Source organism: Eumetopias jubatus, unplaced genomic scaffold, assembly GCF_037043125.1.
Source record: "Eumetopias jubatus isolate StellerSeaLion01/CBP00866 unplaced genomic scaffold, mEumJub1_p1.0 scaffold_7, whole genome shotgun sequence".
NCBI lineage: Eukaryota > Metazoa > Chordata > Mammalia > Carnivora > Otariidae > Eumetopias > Eumetopias jubatus.
The window spans coordinates 137,332,801-137,354,460 of NW_028274813.1; the positions used below are offsets into that span (position 1 = coordinate 137,332,801).

The 21,660-nt window shown below is 40.1% G+C and overlaps 1 protein-coding gene across 8 annotated transcripts in view; it reads right to left on the reverse strand.

The window, feature by feature from the left end:
• The window catches only part of TARS3 (threonyl-tRNA synthetase 3), a 76,412-nt gene that overhangs the window by 47,301 nt on the left and 7,451 nt on the right, over positions 1-21,660 (reverse strand). For all 8 annotated transcript variants that reach the window (XR_003612243.2, XR_003612244.1, XR_003612245.2 and 5 more), the window contains exons 4-10: positions 19,887-20,010; positions 15,448-15,569; positions 13,702-13,819; positions 9,703-9,767; positions 6,752-6,830; positions 5,981-6,127; positions 5,478-5,576 (exon numbers count right to left, since the gene is read on the reverse strand). Coding sequence is in view for 5 of the 8 variants with exons in the window: in XM_028122788.1 (XP_027978589.1) it covers positions 5,478-5,576; positions 5,981-6,127; positions 6,752-6,830; positions 9,703-9,767; positions 13,702-13,819; positions 15,448-15,569; positions 19,887-20,010 (754 nt within the window). In the remaining 3 variants the exon portion in view is untranslated. The remainder of the gene's footprint in view (positions 1-5,477; positions 5,577-5,980; positions 6,128-6,751; positions 6,831-9,702; positions 9,768-13,701; positions 13,820-15,447; positions 15,570-19,886; positions 20,011-21,660) is intronic.

The following is a 21,660-nucleotide window of genomic DNA, read 5'->3' on the forward strand; positions in this document are numbered from 1 at the left end:
AAAACCATGATATAAAATTTATATGGAAATACAAAGAATCTAAAATAGCCAAAATAGTCCTGAATAAAATTTTAAAACTTAAACTACCGATATTAAGACAATACATAGTTATAGTAAGTTACAATAATCAAAGCAGTGTGGTGTTAATGCAAGGACAGACAACAAAGGGACCAAAAGAACAGAATAAATATCCAGAAATATATAATGGTTTGGGACAAAGATTCTACTGCAGTAATAAATGGTACTGAAGCTACTGGATAACCTGTGGATAAAAATCAACCATGACCCCTCTATTCCACAAAACCTAAAAGTGAATTCAAGATAGATCATGACATTGAATCTAAAAACAAATACAATCAAGCTTCTAGAATAGGACAAAGAAGAATATTTTCATGACTTTGAAATTGGCAAAGATTTCCTAAAGAGGGCATGAAAAACCCTAAACAGAAAATAAAAAAATAATAAACCCGACTTTGTTAAACATGAGAACTATTGGTTAAAAGGCATCATTAAGAAAGTGAATCAATAAGCTGCAGCTTGAAAAAATGCACTCACAATATATACATTTAGCAAATGACTCATACCAGAATAAAGAAAGAGCCCCTAAAAAGCAATCATAAAAAGACAACTCAGTTTTTTAAAATGGGAAAAATACTTAAACAGGAACTTCACAAAAGAGGATATCCAAATGACCAACAAACATATGGAAAGGTTGTCACATCATTATTCATCAGGGAAATGCAGAATAATACCATGGTACCTGCCCGAATGGCAAACTGATAATACCGAGTGTTGAAGAGGATGCAGAGTAACTGGAATGTTCATACATTTCTGGAAGGAACATTATATGGATCAACCACATAAAAACTATGCAGTATTTTCTTAAGTTAGTCATTACCATCCTACGACCTAGCAATTCCATTCCTAGGTATATGCCCAAGAGAAGCGAGTACTTGTGCCCACCAAAAGACATGTACAAAAATGTTTGTACCAGCTTCATGTATAATAGCTCCAAAGTGGAAACAACATAAATGTAAATGTACACCTACAGGAGAACAAATAAATACCCTGTTCTACAGTCACAAAATGAAATACATCAAACAATAGAAAAAAAATTATACATAAAACATGGATGAGTCTCAGACATTAAGTTGAACAAAAGAAGCCAGAAACACAATAGCTAATACTGTATGAGTCCATTTACATGAAGTTTAAGACTAGGCACAATTGATCTATGCTTAATAGAAATCAGCAAGATCATCTCAGGTGAGAAGAGGGGAGGCAGGTATTGACTGGGAAGATACAAGAGGACCTTATGAAAGTATGGAACTGTCCTAGGGATGCCTGTGGCTCCGTCAGTTAAGCATCCAACTCTTGATTTTGGCTCAGGTCATGATCGCAGGGTTGTGGGATCGAGCCCCGTGTTGGGCTCCACACTCAGCAGGGAGTCTGCTTGTCCCTCTCCCTGTTCCTCACTCTGCTCTCTCTCTCAAATAAGTAAATAAATAAAATATTTTAAAGAAGGATGGAACTGCTCTATGTCTTGATTTGGGTGGTGGTTGTACAGACGTACACACATGTGGAAATTTCTTGAGCTTCAGATTTATGCATTTTAACAAATGTAACTTAAACTTCAGTCAGCAACTCTGGCATTGGCCTCCATCTGAATGAGGTCATATAAGGAACTCAATGTAAGAACCACCTGGATAAGCCTAATGCATAGACCATTAGAGATAATAATCCAAAAAAATAGCCATTTTAAGCAACTAAGCTTCAGGACACTCTGTTATGCTGCAACAGACAACCAGAATTTGCACTGGATGTGGGTGCTGCTTTGGGGCCAGGTGGTGGGTGGGAGCTAGAAGGCTAGAGACTATCTGCGAGGACTTGGAAGGACGGTGAGGAAAATATACTGGAGGATGAAGAAAAGGGGACTCTTGTTATGTGGTGCCAGTACGGTGGTAACACTATCACCTGAGGTGATGAAAAACAGAAAGGGTACTCAGAGAATTCATGGACTGTAGCTAGGGATATGTCTAGGCAGAGAGAAGAAAGGGACAGCTGACTTCTTATGGCTGCCTATGACAAAATACAAAAGAGATATAAACTAAACAGGGTACTATTAAGTTTTTGAGAGGAAATATCAAAATGCCAGGACCTGCTAGTTTCATAAATAAAACTATTGCATCCTCAGACTCACAAGGTAAGAATGACTTCAGCACAAAGAAAAGACACAGGTTACCACCCACCCATAAAGCATGGCCTAGGGTAAAGCTCTTTAGGGTATGGCTGTATACCACTTGTGAAGACCTCAGAATGATCTACGCAAGTAGCTGGTAGGGCTTCTGAGAGTCTTAAGAGTGTGCTTGGTAGACTCTCTAGCTAAACATTAAGGTTTTTTTTTTAAGATTTTATTTATTTTTTGAGAGAGAAAGTGTGCACATGAGCTGGAGGGAGAGGGAGTGAGAATCCGAAGCAGTCTCTTTATGAGATCATGACTTGAGCCAAAACCAAAAGTCACACACTTAACCAACTGAGCCATGCAGGTGCCCCAAACATTAAGGCTTTTAAGAATCTTAAGTGTACTGCTCACATCAGCTTCACAGACAGGCTTAGGTAGAGAATGATCTGGCTCATAAAGAGACGAAGGTGTGATTTTCACCCAAGTGTTGATTATAAATGTATATAAAAGACCCCATGAAGCTTTTCAAGGAATTGTACTGGCTTAAACTAAAAGGGACAGAGACAGCACAAAATGAAATGAGGCCTTGGAACCCCAAACTCCTACTGAAAGAAACAGATTGAGAATATTGAGAAAGCTACTCAGAAGGCTACATGGGCTATTTCTCATGGTAAAGGAAGGATGATTCAAAGGGCAGAACCACAACCCATGCAGAGACAAAAGCCCTAACCAAAGTACATTTTCTGACCAGGGAGAAAGAACAAGTAGGTTGTCAGGATTTCTACAGATCAGTGACTACTACCTTCCCCCACCCCTTTTTGAATGGCAGTACACACTGCATCCTATTTCTCTATCATTATTTTATAATGTTGTGGGGGGAGATGGCCCACAGATAACTTGCCCCTTTAGCTCACAGATCTTACGAGGAGCAGAACTGCACTTGGTGATCTGTACTTTGCACCTGAGGAGCCGCTTCTGCACCTAGACCTGCAGATTCAGATGACATATTATTAGATGTTGAGCCAATACAGTAATTGGATGAGATTTGGAATAGTCTTTTGCTCTGCAGAACACATTCGAAGAGCAGAACTGACTCTCCTCCAGTCTTTTGGAGCTGAAGAGACCAGCCTATCAACTGGAAACCCCACAGGGTCATGCCCTAGAAATATGGATGAAGAAGAGGGAGACTATGTCTTATCAAAATGGAGACCCTGCCCTAACTCAGCTCAATCTTTATTTTTTTTAAAGATTTTATTTAATTATTTGTCAGAGAGAGGGAGAGGGGGAGAGAGAGAGAGAGAGAGAGAGCACAAGCAGGGGGAGAGGCAGGCAGAGGGAGAAGCAGGCTCCCCGCTAAGCAGGGAGCCTGATGCGGGACTCGATCCCAGGATCCCAGGATCATGACCTGAGCAGAAAGTAGACGCTTAACTGACTGAGCCACCCAGGCGTCCCTCAGCTCAATCTTTAACTGGACTGAGCAATTAGTCTTCAGTCTTGGCAGGGGGTAAATGCTCTAGTGGGAGATGAAGTTATCTATAGCCTCTGAAGTTCTTTTTATATACAATATTTAGATATAATAAAAAATTACTAAATATGGGAAAAGGCAAGATCATATAACAGAAAATCAAGAGGAAAAACAGGTAAAGTTCCTGAATGTTTTTTATTTTTGTTTTGTTTGCATGGAAAGGCCAATTTCTTCAGACAAAGGTATCTGGGAGTTCAAAGTCTTCTGCCTCATCTGTGTCTGCCAAAAATTCTTATTCCAAAATTCAGGAACCCACTCTTTCCCACAGGTGCCCTTACCTTAGCATAAGAGACCACTGGGGTTGTGAATTTAAATACCTTTATAATTCTGCAGCCCATACAAATCAGGCCATATAAATCAGGCCTAATCATCAGCCATGTGGGTCTTGCATCTATAAAGATAAAGAGATTCCTTTTAGGCCACCACAGAGGCTTTCTATTTATTCTCCAAAACTCGATCTCCAACCTTGAGAGTTCAAGGCGCCAGGGGCTGTGTTGATTTTCCAGCATAGCCCATCCAAAACAGCAGCGTCATGGTCATCACCACCTGCTGAAGTCTCAGATAATCTTCAGTGATTCTTCAAGGCCCTCTGGCCTACCAGGGCTTCACACTGGTCAATCCCTACTGGAAAATAGGTAGCCCAGGTGGTAGAGTCCAAAGAGCTTAGCCTCCAGGGACACAGCACAAGAGAAGGAAGGGAAATGAGACTGGTGAGGTAGACAGAGAAAAACCAGCTCACGCCATTAACCTTTTCTCAGGAAGTTACTGAAGAAAGTGCTTCCCCAGATGAGAGGGATAAGGAAGAGGAAGATACAGTATCAGAAAAGAGAATCAACATAGCAGACACATGAAGGGAGTAGCTAGAATGATGAATAAAACAAGTCCTAAGACATCAGTTGGCAAGAATCCTTGTAGCAAGTTAATTCTAGAACAAGAGGACCACATTTTTTAAATTACTGAGACATTACCTGAATCATAAGAATACACTGTAAGGAGTTTTGCAGTTTTGAGGAAAAATTTGAGGATGAGTAAGTGATAAGAATTAAATAAGTCAGTGATATAAAACTGAGTATATGAAAATTTTAGGTAATTATTAGTTACAGGAAAGACAAAAAACACAAAAAAGGAAACATAATCCTAATCGTCCACATGGATCATCTCTGGACAGTATCTATAGTTCAAATGATGTAAACTAAAGACTTTCTAATCTACACTTGATCTTAGCCAAAAGGCCGAGAAGCGATGAAGACTTTCTAATCTATGACCTTTATTACAAGAAGGTATTTTACGCAATTGCCTTTACCCTTCGCTCCGGATGGAGCTGCCAAGTCACCTGGGAGTCAATGGAGGGGGACCAGGGACCACATTTTGAGCAACCACACTTCATCATTTAGCATTGTGTACCAGAGAGGGCACTTCCTCCTTTCTTCTCCTTCACAGAGAGTTCCACACTTAATCTAATGCTTATCTCTGTACTGTTCATGCTCTAGAAATGTATATGGACAATAGTTGCACTTACGGAAATCCCAAGGATGCATTTTATTTAGGGAATATAGAATTTATCTCAATTTTTTCTGAAGCACAATCCAGTATTTCTCTTTTAGGTACAAAATTCTTATTAATATTAGTTAATATTCTTATTAATTAATTAATAAAAAATTATTATTAATATTCATAAACTAAAGCTAATGAAAACGCTTGGCCATTTTATTATGAGAGAAAATAGTAAAATGGGGCTGAATAAGAAAAACATTTTAAAAGTAAACTTACTCGTATGAAATCCATAAGTGTATTATAAATGAAGGCTCCTCTGGGAAGAAAAAAGCAGCTTCCAGGACTCAGATCATGGAAAAAGAATAGTTCTTGTTCCTAGATTAAAACAATAAGTGCATCTCAAATCTCACTGCCATAGATCAATATTTACTGTATGCATGTGATATGCTAGGAATGGCTCAGTTACAATTTCCATCTAGTTCATTCTTTCTGCTCTGTTTCCCAAACACAAAGTATGTTATTAAGTACATACAATTTTTTAAAACATTATTTTTATATCATGGTAAGAATGAGAGAATGGTGTGATTTCTAAACTTAATAAAAGACACGGGAAGGAAAGAGGTGAGAGGACACTTGGGGATTAGCATGCAAGAACGCAACAGCAAACTCCGAGTGCCAGCAAAACAGAAGACCAGACATGAGCAGAAGAAATACCAAACAATTTGATCATAGGCCAAAGAACGTCCCCATCCTGCTGGTGATTAGGACGCACGGCGTACCTTTCCAATCTTCCTGTGATCTCGGTTCTTGGCTTCCTCTTGGAACTTTTCCCAGGTCTTCATCATCTTGTTATCAGGGAAGGATATCCCATAGACCCTCTGCAGTGTTTCCATCTCGGGATTGCCCTCCCAATATGTTGAGGAATTCTAAGCACCAAACAAGATTTGGGTCAACACACCAAACATTTGGTGATAAATAAAACCGCTCTTAAATATGTGCACAATTTTCTGCTACATCATCAACATAGCTTTACTTAAAGATGACTTTCGGTAGCACTGGAAAGACTTTAAAATTGATTCTAATTAAACCCGCCCTGCCGGAATTCATCAGAAAACGATGTAGTCTGCTGTATGGATTGTGGGAAAGGAAAGTGAGGTAGGGGAAGGCAGCAGGGCCAAGAGTAACTGCACCACTGACGGGAGGAGCAGCAGAGGAAGCAGGATCGGGGACGTGAAGATCCCAGTCAAGTGTTCTTGTTCACATTAGGGTGATTCGAGAAAACCATGATACCCAGAACAACATGTTAACATAGCATATGAGAAAGAAAGGCATTGTCACATGTGTAGTGAGTTTAGATAATAAACAAAACTACATGTAAAGTCCTAATTATCAAAAAATCTAAAAAATTACAGTATTTTTAGAAGTTTTTGTAAAAATCAAATAATGAAGTATTTTACAATACTGTGATGTTCGGATGATAAAAGATGTGACTGAAATTACTCATTATCTGGGTCATCTTAAGTCTGCTGTATTAAAAAAAAAATCCTTACCTTGAAAATTTTTATGGTTTTAATTTTTCCAGTGTGTCTTACATGCGGGCCTCTGCAAAGGTCAATTAGCGGACCGCACCTATAATGAAATATTTCAGACATGCCCAGATACAGTTATAGCATTTTGGACCATTCGTTACAAACCATGTTTTCATATGTTTTAAGTGAAGGATCTCACTTATTTGTACATCTTAGGTCAACTTTTGATTTGGGGCCAACTTAAAATAATTTAAATTAATTTTTAATTTAGGATGAAGAGGCAATCTATCTAGTCTTAGATCCCAGTCTTCCCTCCTTTGTTCAAATTCAAAAGTTACAGAATCTTCTGAAAATAACTGTACATAAAGACATCACTTTTCACTGTCATATCCCAAGGCTCTTAAAAACCTTCCACTTTCATAAAATCAAAAAGCCATTCCCCTGCTCTACACTAACTTTCAAAACCAAAATGACCTCCAATTTATACAAAATGCACTAACTTCATACCTTACATTAAAAATAAACTTCACCAAACCCATAGAATGTACCCCAACAAGAGTGAACCATAATGCAAACTCTGGACTCTATGTGACTATGATGTGTCAGTGTAGATCCATCAGTTGTAACTAATGTGCCAGTCTACGGGGGCTGTAGATAGGTGGGGGAGGCTGTGCATGTGTGGGGTAGGGGGTACGGAAGAAATCATTGTACCTTCTCAATTTTGCTATGGACCTAAACCTGCTCTAAAAAATCAGGTCTGGAGGCGCCTGGGTGGCTCAGTCGATTAAGCGTCTGCCTTCAATCAGGTCATGATCTCAGGGTCCTAGGATCGAGCCCCGCATCGTGTGCTGGGCATGGAACCTACTTAAGATTCTCTCTCTCCCTCTGTCCCCTCCCCACTGTCTGTGGATGCTCTCACTCTCTCTCTCTCTAAAACACAAAACAAAACAAACACATGATACTGTTGCTGGGGATTCACTTGCACCTCTAACAAACATGGACCCCCAAACCTTAATAAGCACAGACTTTTTATCAAGTACAGAAACATTTAAAAAGTTAAAATACTAATGACACTGGTTGGAGGGAAGGTCCTTAACATCAACTAATTTAAGGAAAATTTAGTAAAGAAAGTAAGTTTCCTTAACTCTTCCAACCAATTTTAAGTATTTTTGAAGTTCACTGGTTAAAAAGTTAAAAATTACAATGAATACATAAAGGGACCGGTTTATTCACCAAAGTGAAATAAGCTTCAAAGATGAAAATACTGGGGCGCCTGGGTGGCTCCGTCGTTAAGCGTCTGCCTTCGGCTCAGTCAGGTCATGGTCCCGGGGTCCTGGGATCAAGACCCGCATCCGGCTCCCTGCTCTGCCGGAAGCCTGCTTCTCCCTCTCCCACTCCCCCTGCCTGTGTTCCCTCTCTCGCTGTGTCTCTCTCTGTCAAATAAATAAATAAAATCTTAAAAAAAAAAAAGATGAAAATAGCATTTCTTCAAATGACCAGGCTTTATTGTTCTCTGTCCAAGATGGAAGTGGTAAATCAACGCTCAAAGGAGTGGAAGGAATGCCTAATTAGCATGAAAGACTTCAATACACTGATCTTTGAACAACCCTATAGAACGAAAAGCAATTCATTTTCCAAAAATTAAACTGACAGAATAAGAAGCGTCATTGTTGACCTGTGTCTCTGTCAAATAAATAAATAAAATCTTAAGAAAAAAAAAATAACCACAAAGGCTCAAGTATTAGAAGCCAGAATTTTAAAACAGCATACCTTTTTTATTTCCTCATGTATTTTTAAGTTTTAAAATGCATATACTAACAATTACTTGAATTACAGGTAATGAATAATAAAACCTTGTCTGGTCATTGGCGAATGGCAAAAATAAGGTAAGCACAGTATCTATCCCGCTTCAATGTCAAAGGGCAATGAGTTCATATTGTAACATAAGAAATAACCTGTGCAGGGGCACCTGGGTGGCTCAGTTGGTTAAGCGACTGCCTTCAGCTCAGGTCATGATCCTGGAGTCCCAGGATCGAGTCCCACATCGGGCTCCCTGCTCAGCAGGGAGTCTGCTTCTCTCTGACCCTCTTCCCTCTCGTGCTCTCTGTCTCTCATTCTCTCTCTCAAATAAATAAATAAAATCTTTAAAGAAATAACCTGTGCATAGCTTTGCTTAGAGGGGAGATGACTTTACTTACAGCACCATTAAACCCCAGAATCATAAGTACTTGACTGTGGAAAGTAAATGCCCTTGCGGAGGGTATTTGTGATTTCAAATACACAGACAGCAGATCTTCTAAGATGGGACCGTGAAGGTCACAGACGCAGTCAGAACACACAGACATGGGGAACAGCAATTACCCGTCAGGCAGCTTAAAAGACGCACGAAAAAAAAAAAAGGGCTCAGATGTTAAAGGAACAGAACTAAGTCACAGTGGTACTGACTTCACTTGCCTCTTCCTACCATTTGACTTGCCTTTGGTTCCCCAAGGTTGTCTTTAATTGTGTTTCATGATGAATATCTGACTAACGCATGAAAGTTAATGCTCCTGGACTCCCGGAAATGGGGAGTATAGTAAGAGGCAGAAAATCACTGTAGGAGGCAGATGACATAGAGCAACTCCCGCTGCCACATCAACAAGAATGTGGGAGGATAGAATAAAATTCCCTTCCCTAACAGCCCCCACTAAAACGTAAGGCACTGGGCAAACAGTCTCACCCACATGGGGAAAGATGCTGTCACAGCTAACGTCCGGAAAACAAAAATTCAGGTTTTAGCACCAGCCTGATAAATACAAATGAAGAGGGGAATAAGTTCCCTTTGCTGATAACATTTCGGAGTCCCAAACTAAAGTAGTATATCAACTGTGCAAATTTATAAAATACGCCACCCACCCAAAGACCAACTGCTTCTACTTCTAATACCTTCAAGTTTACCACGGAGCAGGGCTTAAAATTTACACACACGTTACCTGTAAACCGTCGTAGTTGGAGTGTTAATTTTCTCATTCAGGATGCGGCATTTAAATTTATTGTACTACAAAGAAAAATATATTTACATATTATTATATAAAATGTTTAAATGGAGAAAAAAACTTTTACTTTTTTCAACAAACACTGAATGGGTGTCTACTATGTTCTAGGTGCTGAGACTCGGGGAATACCCGAGTTCACAGTGTAGCGCTGTAGTGTCTAAACCAGGAACCATGAACCCGAGTGGCTACTGAGCACTTGCAATGGAACCAGTCTGAAATGAGATGAGCTTAAGTGCAAAACACACGGGATTTCAGAGACATACTGTGAAAGACAGAATGTAAAATAGCTCATTAATTATTTTTATGTTGGTTACATGTTGAAGTGATATTTTTGATATAATGGGTTAAATAAAATGTTATAAAAATTCATTCCACCATTCTTTTACTTTTAAAACGTGGCTACCAGAAAATTTAAGATTACATATGGGGCTGAGATTCGTGGATCACATTGTATTTTTATTTTTCGAAATTTTATTTTTCGAAATTTTTTTATTTAAATTCAATTAGCCAACATACAGTACATCATTATCACATTATATTTTTATTGAACAGCACTGTTCTAGAAGACTATGATTTTTTTCATCTCATTTTCAGAATGTATTTCTTTTTTTATTTAAACTCCAGTTAGTTGACATACAGTGTAATATTAGGTTTCAGGTGTACAATACAGTGATTCAACACGCCCGTACCTCACCCGGTGCTCATCACCTATTTCACCCCTCCCCCCACCCACCTCCCCTCTGGTAACCCTCAGTTTGTTCTTTATAGTTAAGAGTCTGTTTCTTGGCTTGCCTCTCTCTTTCTCTCACTCTCTTTTATTTTCTCTTTGCTCATTTGTTTCTTAAATTTCACATATGAGTGAAATCATGTATTTGTCTTTCTCTTATTTTGTTTAGCATTATACTCTCTAGCTCAATCCATGTCTTGGTAGGAAACATTTCATTCTTTTTTTTTTTTTAAAGAATTTATTTATTTATTCATGAGAGACAGAGAGAGAGAGAGAGAGAGAGAGAAGCAGGCTCCCAAGGAGGAGGGAGCCCAATGCAGGACTCGATCCCAGGACCCTGGGATCATGACCTGAGCCGAAGGCAGACGCTTAACCATCTGAGCCACCCAGGCGCCCAAACATTTCATTCTTTCTATGGCTGAATAATACTCCATTGTAGATTATACCACCTCTTCTTTATCCATTCATCAGTTGATGGATACTTCGGTTGTTTCCATACTTTGGCTACTGTAGATAATGCTGCTACAAACATTGGGGTGCAAGTATGCCTTTGAATTAGTATTTTTGTGTTCTTTGGGTAAATCCCTAGTGGTGTGATTACTGGATCATAGGGTATTCTAACTTTTTGAAGCACCTCCATACTGTTCTCCAGAATGGCTACACCAGTTTGCATTCCCACCAACAGTGCAAGAGGGTTCCCCTTTCTCCGCATCCTTGCCAACACCTGTTATTTCTCAGGTTGTTGATTTTAGCCATTCTAACAGGTGTGAGGTGATATATCATTGCGGTTTTGATTTGTATTTCCCTGGTGATGAGTGATGACGAGCATCTTTTCATGTGTCTGTTGTCCATCTGAATGTCTTCTTTGGAAAAATGTCTATCCATGTCTTCTGCCTGTTTTTTAATTGGATTACTCTTTTCGGGAGAGTGTTGTTTGATAAGTTCTTTTTATATTTTGGATACTAACCTTTTATCAGATATGTTATTTGCAAATCCCTTCTCCCACTCAGTAGGTTGCCTTTTATTTTGTTGATTATTTCCATTGCTGTGCAGAAGCTTTTTATTCTGAGGTAGTCCCAATAGTTTATTTTTGCTTTTATATCTGCTGCCTCCAGAGACATAGCTAGTAAGAAGCTGCCACAGCCTCTGTCAAAGAGGATACTGCCTGTGCTCTCCAGGATTTTTATGGTTTCAGGTCTCACATTTAGGTCTGAAGATTCCAATTTTAACTATTTCATTTATTTCATTAACATGAAATAAATAAAATTTGAGGACATAGCTGCATTAATTTGCATAAAACAAAAACAAAGTTTATAGTAAATGATCCTATCGTTACATTAAAAACTCAGCAGACACTTCTCTTTTCTTTCCTGCTTTCATCACTACTGCCTTGGTGCCAGGTACTTTTTATTAAATAACTATTTAAAGGGGATAGTTGTTGAGAGAAAAAAAATAGATTTGTATGATTTAACTGTTTCATACTTATATGTTCAAATCAAATCATTTTTCTTCAAAGAGATTTGATTAAGTTTAGTTCTTAAGAGTGGCTGCAAAAAGGCAACCCACAGAATAGAAGAAAATAATTGCAAATCACATATCTGATACAGGATTAATATCCAGAATATATGAAGAACTCTTATAATTCAACAACAAAAAACAAACAACCCAATTACAAAATGGGCAAAAGACTGGAATAGACATTTCTCCAAATAAGACATACAACTGGCCAATAAGTCCGTGAAAATATGCTTAACATCACTCGTCATTAGGGAAATGCAAGTCAAAAGCACAATGAGATACCACCTCACACACGTTAGGATGGCTACTATCAACAAAACAGAAAACTACAAGTGTTGGCGAGGACGTGGAGAAACTGGAACCCTCATGCACTGCTGGTGGGAATGTAAAATGGTGCAGCTGCGTTGGCGAACAGTCTGGCAGTTGACAAAACAGAGAATTTCCATATGATCCAGCAGCTTATGGGTATATACCCCGAGGAATTGAAAGCAGGGACTAGAACAGATATTTCTACAGCCATGTTCACAGCGACACTTTTCACAATATTCAAAAGGTGGAAACAACCCAAGTGTCCACCAATAGATGAATGAATAAACAAAATGTGGTCTATACATACAACGGAATATTATTCAGCCTTAAAAAGGAAGGAAATTCTGACATATGCTACAACATGGACAAACCTTGGGGACATTACGCTAGTGAAATAAGGAGGTCACAAAAGGACAAAAAAATGTATGATTCCACTTATATGGTTCTTAGAGTAGTCAAATTTGTACAGGCAGAAAAAGGGGAAGTGGGAATGGGGAGTTAGTGTTTACTTGGTTGGGGTTCCAGGTGGGGAAGAGGAAAAAGCTCTGGAGATGGATGGTGGTGATGGTTGCACAATATGAATGTACAAAATGCCACAGAACTGTACACTTAAAAATGGTTAATAAATTTTTCTATTTTGTGTATTTTACCACACACACATACATGTACACATACACACACACACACACACACACACACACACACGAGTACCTGCAACTTTACCAAGCCCAAACCTATTTTTTAATTCAACAATATTCTATGTTCAAATTACGTGCTTTCTTTGATATGATTTAAAAAATAAAATCAGGGGGCGCCTGGGTGTTTCAGTCTGTTAAGCATCCAACTCTTGATTTCAGCTCCAGTCATGATCTTCGGGTCGTGAGATCGAGCCCTGAGTCAGGCTCCACACTGGGCCGGATGTGGAATCTGCTTAAGATTCTCTCTCTCTGCCTCTGCCCCTCCCCTCCCCCTGCCCCACCCCTGCTCACATGTGCGCACGTGAGCACGCGCGTGCTAAATAAAAGTTAAGAATATATTTACATACGTTGGTCAAAACAATATAAAGAGAAAGTAGAAGTATTATTGAATTTATTAGTCAAAATATTAACAATACTCAAAATTAATCAGATTTATAGACACACACATGAAAATTATCACCTGGTCCTTCACCTACATATAACTGCATTAAAATTTTCAGGACATAGTAAGGACATATCACATTGGGTGACTAGTGACAACCTCACAGTAGGCTGCCAAACTGATTGGAACAATGTGGCAAGCAACACTCAACTATTTGTTTAAAAAAAAAAGCTATGTCAATTAATCATTTTTAATATTCCTGGCAAAAGATTTTCTTATTCTAAAGAGTTTCCTGAAATTACCTTAAACATTTCGAGGAGCACTTCCTTGCTGACTTCCAGTCTTTCGAAAGGTTGCTTTTCTTTTATGATAGTCTTACAGATGCTCTCCAGGGCTGACAGTTCTGTGCTGGACACTGCTCTAAAAAGAAGAGCAAGTGAGAGTCAACTCAGATTTCTCAGCCTTCCTGCAATGTCCTTTCTTTGGACCCTTGTCACTGACACTGAGGAATTTCGTGTTTTATTGTACCAGGACTTCAGAAAGTCATACGTCCACATGCAAGGCAGACAATCTCACTTCTCAAAGAAGAATCCTGAGGCCCCAACAGAGGAAATGACTTGCCTGCAATTCTTCTCTGCAATGAGGTGTATAATTTGAAAAGCCCCATTAGAATCTTCCCCGGTTAGACTAAGCTCCTTTAGACCTGTTCTTCATGCAGTCAACCTTATACTTCACACACCTACATTTTTGTTCAAAAGAGATGTAGTAAGTGCTCACAAATCCCCGCCCTCAGTTTCTGTGGAATCGGGTTGGGAGAAAGATCTGTGGGTGTGACCTGCAGCATCCAGTCTGGTACTTGCAGGGAATGGGCCTCCGTGAGCCATCAGCTGACCTCTTTCAGCTGCTCTCTGGTTTTCCCTCACTCCCTTCCACCCACGCTGGCTTCCTTGCCTTTCCTCAAACAACACAGGCACAGGCCCACACCAGGGAGGTCCCAGAGGCCTAGAATGCTGTACCCCCAAAGGTCCATAAACACCCCCACACACACACACAACAGCCTCAGCATTTGCTCCCTTCCTCCATTCTGGTCCCTGCTTCAGCATCACTTTACCCTTTCCTGACCACCTGTCATGGCACACACCTCTCCACACCTGGCTTCTTTTCCTCCATACCACTCATCACCACCTGGTAAGTGGCTGTTCGTTTGTTTATTGTCTAAGCTAACCAGACTGTTAGCTCCACGGGAACAGACCATACTCTGTTCACTGCTGAATCACCAGCACCAAGCTCAGTCAAAAATCTTGTTGAACAAATCTTGGGGTGGTGGGAACAGGAGATGAAGATGGACAAGGCTGTACACAGGAGCTATAGAGTACTGGGTGCTCAGTTAGGGAGACCATTTGAGCAGTGCAGTAGTGACAGGTAAGGACAAAATGTACCAAAGTCATCCAGCAAGAGATGTTATGGGTCTAATTCAGGCAGAAGCACAGAGGAAGAAGGGAGGATGGGAGAACTATTTAGGAGATAGGACTGGAAGAACTGGATTGAGGGAGGGACAGGAATTGGAAGGACCCTCAGGTTTCAGCTTTGGCAGCTAGTCCTTAAGAGCTATGGGGAATACAGGTGGTGGGCTGGGGCTGGGCCTGTTGCTAATGATTTCAAGCACAGATCTACAGAATGTGAAGCCTCTGTCCCCTACTCTGCATGGTACTTATCTGCATGGGATGTCTGGCCAAGGTGGATAGCACCCTTCATTATTCATGGAGCAGAACTGAACCAGCCACTCTCTGGGGATTAAATTTGAGATTCTGTTCTTAATTCAGTACTAGGCTCTAGCAGGTCTCATGTGAGATAAATAGTATTATCACTTCCTTCTGAGGACAAGAAAGAAAGTTCGAGAAGTTCCTCTGGAATCTAAACTCATAAAAGAATAATTTTCAAACATAGCCAATCTATGCTCAAGTTATAGAACATATACACATTCACTAAATTAATATGTAATCATTATAAACGCATGCCTTCAGAAGTGACTATGCAGGCGGTATTACCTGTCTCCAATGAACATGTCATAATAAAATCCATTTTCAATGGGTGGACCATAGCACAGGTGGCCTCCGTAGTAAAGCTCCATGGCCTCCCCAAGGATGTGAGCACTGGAGTGCCAGTACACCTGTGTGGAACACAGAGGCCAGTGGCTATCGAAATTACGGCATGGGAAACTGTTAGTCCAATCACACAAGGAAGCAAGTGGATCACCTTTGAGGGGACAAATGCTAAGACACAGAGCAATATCAATTTGAAAAGAAACGCTTCAATGCCCACGTCGAAGAGAACACTTTCTGAGCGCTCCTGGCAATTACACCAGGGCCATAAGCTGGGTTCTAGTGTAAACTGCTGTCTTGAGTCGCAGCTAAAGCACAGCTCCAAAACCACGGCCTTCCACGTCCATCTTCACTCGCAGAGAGGTTGTCTGTTGAAGCCTCAACCATCCGCTTGGAAGGCTGAGCAGAGGAGTCGCGCGGCAGCCCAGCTCAGCCCAGAGTGGAGGAAAGCCAAGGGTGACAGACACTGGCTTCCTTCCTTTCTCTCCAGGGACAGCCTCGAAGCTGAACACAGAGGGCCAAAGTAGTTTGCGTCTACACGGCAGTCCCCGCAGGTTGAACAGCTTTTGACAAGATGGCTCTGGAGGGCGACGAGTGTGGGGCCTGGGAATGTGGCCTGAGAGCCCCGGCCAGCACACACATGAGTTAATTTACCACCGTCCAAGGGCCGCTCATCAGGTCTAGAAGGTCGGAAAGTTGGGTTTTGAATCTGGTTTTGAATCCCCAAGGAATCAGTGGTTTACGGATAAACTAAAACTAACCAAAGTCACCAAATAAATATAGGTGCCAAAGAAGCAAGACAACGCCGGAGTCCCCTGGCAGCATTTTCCTTCCCTTATCAAATAGGAAATGTTACAATGAGAAAGCCGTTTGACAAATAAAATCAATCCGAACAGAGGGAGGTTGGCTGGCTGAGCAGGCTATGGGCAATCCCAACCGGCAGCGTTAGGCTGGGATAGGATCTGCAAACGGCCCAGAGGGTCGGTCCCTTTGCTTCGGATGGTGCCAGGAGGGCAGACTAACTGCCAACATGAACCCAAGTCTCTTCTTTGGTGCTCTGTCCATCCCTAGATATTTGTTGAGCCAAACTCTGTGTTAGGTGTTGGGGATACAACAGTGAACAAAAAGGAGTCACCAGCCTCCTGCAGTTTGCAGCGCAGCGTGAGAGAGACGGGCATAAACAAACTAGTAAGTGCATAATCACAAGACCAGAAGAAGATTTAAAAGGAGATGAACAGGGCACTGGAATGAAGAGTGACAGTGAAGGCTCCACCTTCACAGAGAGTCAGGAACATGGAAGGGGGAAAGCAGGGTAGCCTGAGAAAGGCTGCAGAGAGAAGAAAAGGCGAGCAGCCATGCAGGCCTTGGGCCGGGAGAGGAGGGAAGCTGAGTTTTATTCCAAATGCAGTGAGATGCAGTGAAGGGCTTTAAACAGAAAAATTTTCAATTTACCTTTTAAAACACCGTTTGGTAGCAGTACAAGAATGGATTTTAGGGGAATAGGACAGCAGGTGGGCAGTTTCTTGGGTTGTGCCATAATAACACCATCGTGGACTCTTGGACAGTGGCAGTGGAAATGTGGAGAAGTGGGCAGATTCAAGATACCTCAGGAAAGTAATGGCTTACCAATTAATTCGAGACTGGAGCTGGGAGGGCAGGCTGTAATCATACACAACCTCTGAGACTCTAGGTTGAGCAATTAGGCATGTCATGGAGGTGTACACTCAGATGGGGCTAAAATCAAGAGTTCCGCTGTGGACATACTCAGGATTCCTGTACGATCTCTGGATGGAGATAGTGCATGGCCAACAGCGTACACAAGACTGAGACGTGTCTAGCCACAGACAGAAGAACTGACAGCGGATAGTTAATAGAAACGCTTGGAACGGGAATCTAAAGACAGACGGTGCCATGACTGAGCACCGAGGAATTCTTCACTCTGCGGGCAGATGAAGAAGAAAAAGCCAGCAAAGGAGACTGAGAACAATCGATGGTGGGAATGAAACCAGAAAAGCAGTGGCACCATAAAGGACCTTAAAAGAAGGGCGTGGTTCATTGTAAATGAGAGAATCCAGAGGATGGGGGGAGGTGGCCACTGAAAAGGGGAGTGAAGCCCGACTCATGCCCTGATGTACTGGAAGAGACCCCTGAGCTGCACTAAAAGCACAGAACTAGCAGCTTTGGTTCTTATGTAAATCTGCTTTTCTGGTTCACACCTCTAAGTACCACCAAGTACCTTGTGTTTTCTTGAGCATGAAATCATAGCTGCACATCACTGGTTTCCCTGGGACTTCCCCCAAAGATTTAAAGTAGAATAATATCTACCTACATATATTCTTTTAGTAGACAATACGCTCACAAAAGGAAATACCATTAGATATGTTTTAAAATTGCAAGCTGTATCATTTTATAAAATGCCCCTTGTTTCTGTTGTGTATATTTATCAGCTTTATGTGAATATTCTTCCTGTCATTTTCTATATGAACTTATCTAGAGGGCAGAGGGTGTTTCTTCTGTATGTTACATTATGCTCTAACTATTCTTATAAATAGAATCATCTTTTACAATATAAAGGAGTCTTGAAATTTTCCATAAAGCAAAAAATGCTTTTAAAAAAGCATTAATTTCTCATTTCTTTAGATCTGGGTTTTCAAGATTCATTTTTCTATAGGGTTTCTTTTTCATGGATATGTGCTAAATATTCATAAGTTGGTTTATGTTCAGTATCTTATTATGTTTATAGCAACAGGAAAATAAATTCCAGGAACAACAACAACAAAAAAATCTTTGTTACTAAATTACATTAAAAGAAGCATCAAGATCTTGGAAAAGTTACTTCACCATCCTGAGCTCTGGTTGCCTCATCTGTAAAATAGGGATTAAAACATACACATGTGCTAGGGTAACTGGGGACTCAAGGGGCCAGGGTCACTTGGTAAATGGTAAATAAACTTCTGGTAAATGTTTTTGCCTATTATCATTTTCATCAACAACCACACATATTTATGGAAACCCTACAATCCGACGTCAGATACCATGTTATGAGCATGGCAAGCAGAGGGGCCTGCTGGTTCGGCACTCTAGAAAGATTTCCCATGATAACAAATGTTTTCTTTTTCATGAGGTCACTGAATGCAAGGAGAGAAGAACCCCAAAGATGCCCACATCTCCATGGAACATTAAAGTTGGTAGTTCGTCCATCCCCTACCACCCTAGTACCTGGCAGATTGAAGAAGTTCAACAGCCAACTATGTAAAAAGAGTCTCAGGAGCGACACCTGCAGATAAACCAAGAGCCTGCCAGTGTGGGAAAGTGCAAGGCTTTCAGGCAGGATCTGGGCCCTTAGTTGAGGATCAAAACTAATTGCTCCACCAGCTATCATGGTGGCTCTTGGTTCCAGCCCCGACTGGACTTTCTCCAGAAACTGACACTATCTGAAACCTCTAGTTGTTTGTTTTCTTGTTTACTACCTCCTCCCACTGGATGTAAACTCTTAAAACTCTTGGAAGCGGGAGTCTCCATGCTTTGTCCACTGCAGCCCTATAGTGTCTTTACGTGACTCCAGGGCCTTAGATGCTGGTCAGTTGACTGAAGGAATTTATAAAATTTTAAAGTCTAGGGATGAAATCTGGGATGAAGTTAAGTGACAGCTGTTAACAACTCATGAGAAAAACTAAATAATACATATATGCTATGTATTTCTTCTAAAAATTGCTCTTTCCGAATCACTTTTAAATGTGATTTTATTAATATTGTATTATTTAGCTATTGAATTGTTATACCTCACATATTTCACACAGAAAAGTAATTATAATATGCTTCTTATAAGTTTGGGTTAATAAATCAAGAAATTTAGCCTAGGTTTCAAGATTAATGTAGCCTAAACTAATCACAGGTTAGGTTTTAGGTGGACAGTGGGCCACATGAAAGGAAAACTGCAAAGTTAAGGTAACGGTGCATATCAGAGACCTACATAAAAATCTGGTATCTATTTTCCAGAATATTACATTAATAACTATTTAAAAGATATCTGAGTTTTGATAATGTTTTCCAATTCTCCTACACATATTATATTATAAAGTAGACTGATTTTTAAGAATCTATTAAAATTCACTTGGAATATACATTGATTTTATAATAAAGCATTATAGCTTAAAGAAATAATTATTTTAAAAAATGATAAATAGGGGCTTCTTTAAAAGCTGATATATATTTGTACATATTCATTCCATAGAAACTCATAAATACTAAGCACCAATAAACAAATGTTAAGTCTCAGAAGGTTACAAAACTCATCATTCTTGACTTTAATATGTGTCTTTGTACATAATATTGTTTACAATATAATTACTCAAAGTTTCATTGATTGGTTTTTAAATACTTACAGCTTGAGCTTCCTCATTATCAAACGTAAGCAGCTCTAGAGTGGAATCCCCTTCCAATGGACGGTCCAAGTCCCATAATTCACCATTTACTTTGGCTACAACCGTGCTTTCAGCCAGCTCTGGACTAGAAAGAGAAAAGTCACTTGGGAGTTAACCTTATCACACACTACAATGATTCATTAAAACAAAAGATTAGAATAGTTTCCAGGGTTTTTTTTTTAAGTGAATAGAAAGTACAAATGTAAACTAATAGAACAGATTTTTTTTATTTCATAACATTTATTTTAGATACAAAAGTAGTATACATCCACTGTAAACAACAACCACCACCACCACACTTGGAAAACAGAGAAAACACGAAGAATAAAATAAAAATCACATCTAAATCTTACCACCCTGAAAATAACTACTCCTAGCATTTTAGTACATGTCTTTCTAGTCTTTTTCTACATCCACCCCTCCTTCTCTCTCTCTCTCTCTCACTGCGCCCCCCACACATTTATTGTTGTTTGAAAATTATTGACAAAAATAACGCATTAAGAACCTGGAAAGCACAGAAAAGCAAAGAAGAAGAAAAAAAAAAACCTCAATCACACCACCAAGGGATTACTTGTTAACATTTTGTTGTATGTCCTTCCATATTTTTTCATAAATATATACACTACAATAAAAATCTAATAATAGTACCATTCTGTATATGTTATCTGGTAACGTACTTTTTAAACTTTGTAAGTCGCATGTTTTCCCTGACAATAGACAGACTTGAAAAACATGCTAGTAATTAGTTGCAGAAGAAACAAGACTTGCTTACTGAACCCTCTGTGGCTGGACATTTTGGTTATTTCTTTGTGGGTTTTTTTTTTTCTTTGTTTTGTTTTGGGGCAAGTAATATTGCAGTGAACATTCTTGAACACACATCTTAGTGCCCAATCATTTTCTCTGGAAAAATTCAAGAAGTAAAACTGCTGGGTCAAGGGAAATATGCTTTAATGACCTCTGTTGGAATATACTGCCAAATTTCCCGACCAGGAAAGGTGCAAGAATACCTTTTCTCTTTCCCCTCATAATGTCAGGTACTATGAAACCATGTCCTCTTTCCAATATGATGTTTTAACTTGCATTTCTGTGAGTAACTTGAGCATTGGTACAGTGCTGTGGTTAAGAGCACCTGCTCTGGGTTTGAACACTGAACAATTTACTCTAAGCCTTGGCTCTCTCATATGTTAAAATGGGGATTTATAGGACCTTCCTCATCCATATATTCTAAGGATTAAATAAGGCATACTCACAATAAAAACTTCTTAATAAATGCTAGCTACTGTTATTAACGAAGTAGAATTTAATTTTCATTTTTACTGGCTGTGAAGACTGCTAAGGGTTCTTCAAATCCATTCTCTCCTTCTTGTGCAGGAGTTTGCAGCCTTCCTTGCAGCCAGATGTGGCCATGTGACTAGGTTTGGAAGCAATGGATACCAGCAGAAGTGGCCTGTAGCACTTCTGCATCTCAGCCTTAAGACAACGGAGAGCCCTTCCCCATCCCTTCCCCACTTCCTGCACACCAGAGCGAACGCACGCTGTTCCCCCCAACCATGCAGACAAGCGCAACACTGGACATACATACAGATGGTCCCGCAACCAAACGGAAGGAATTCAGGTCTCCAGATGACTTATGGAAAAGAGTGCTGTCCTGCCAAGGTGGCCCCCCGCACCTCCAGACGGCTACCGGAGAGAGACTCCGATCATACTTATGCTACTGAATTTTTTGTTGCAGCAG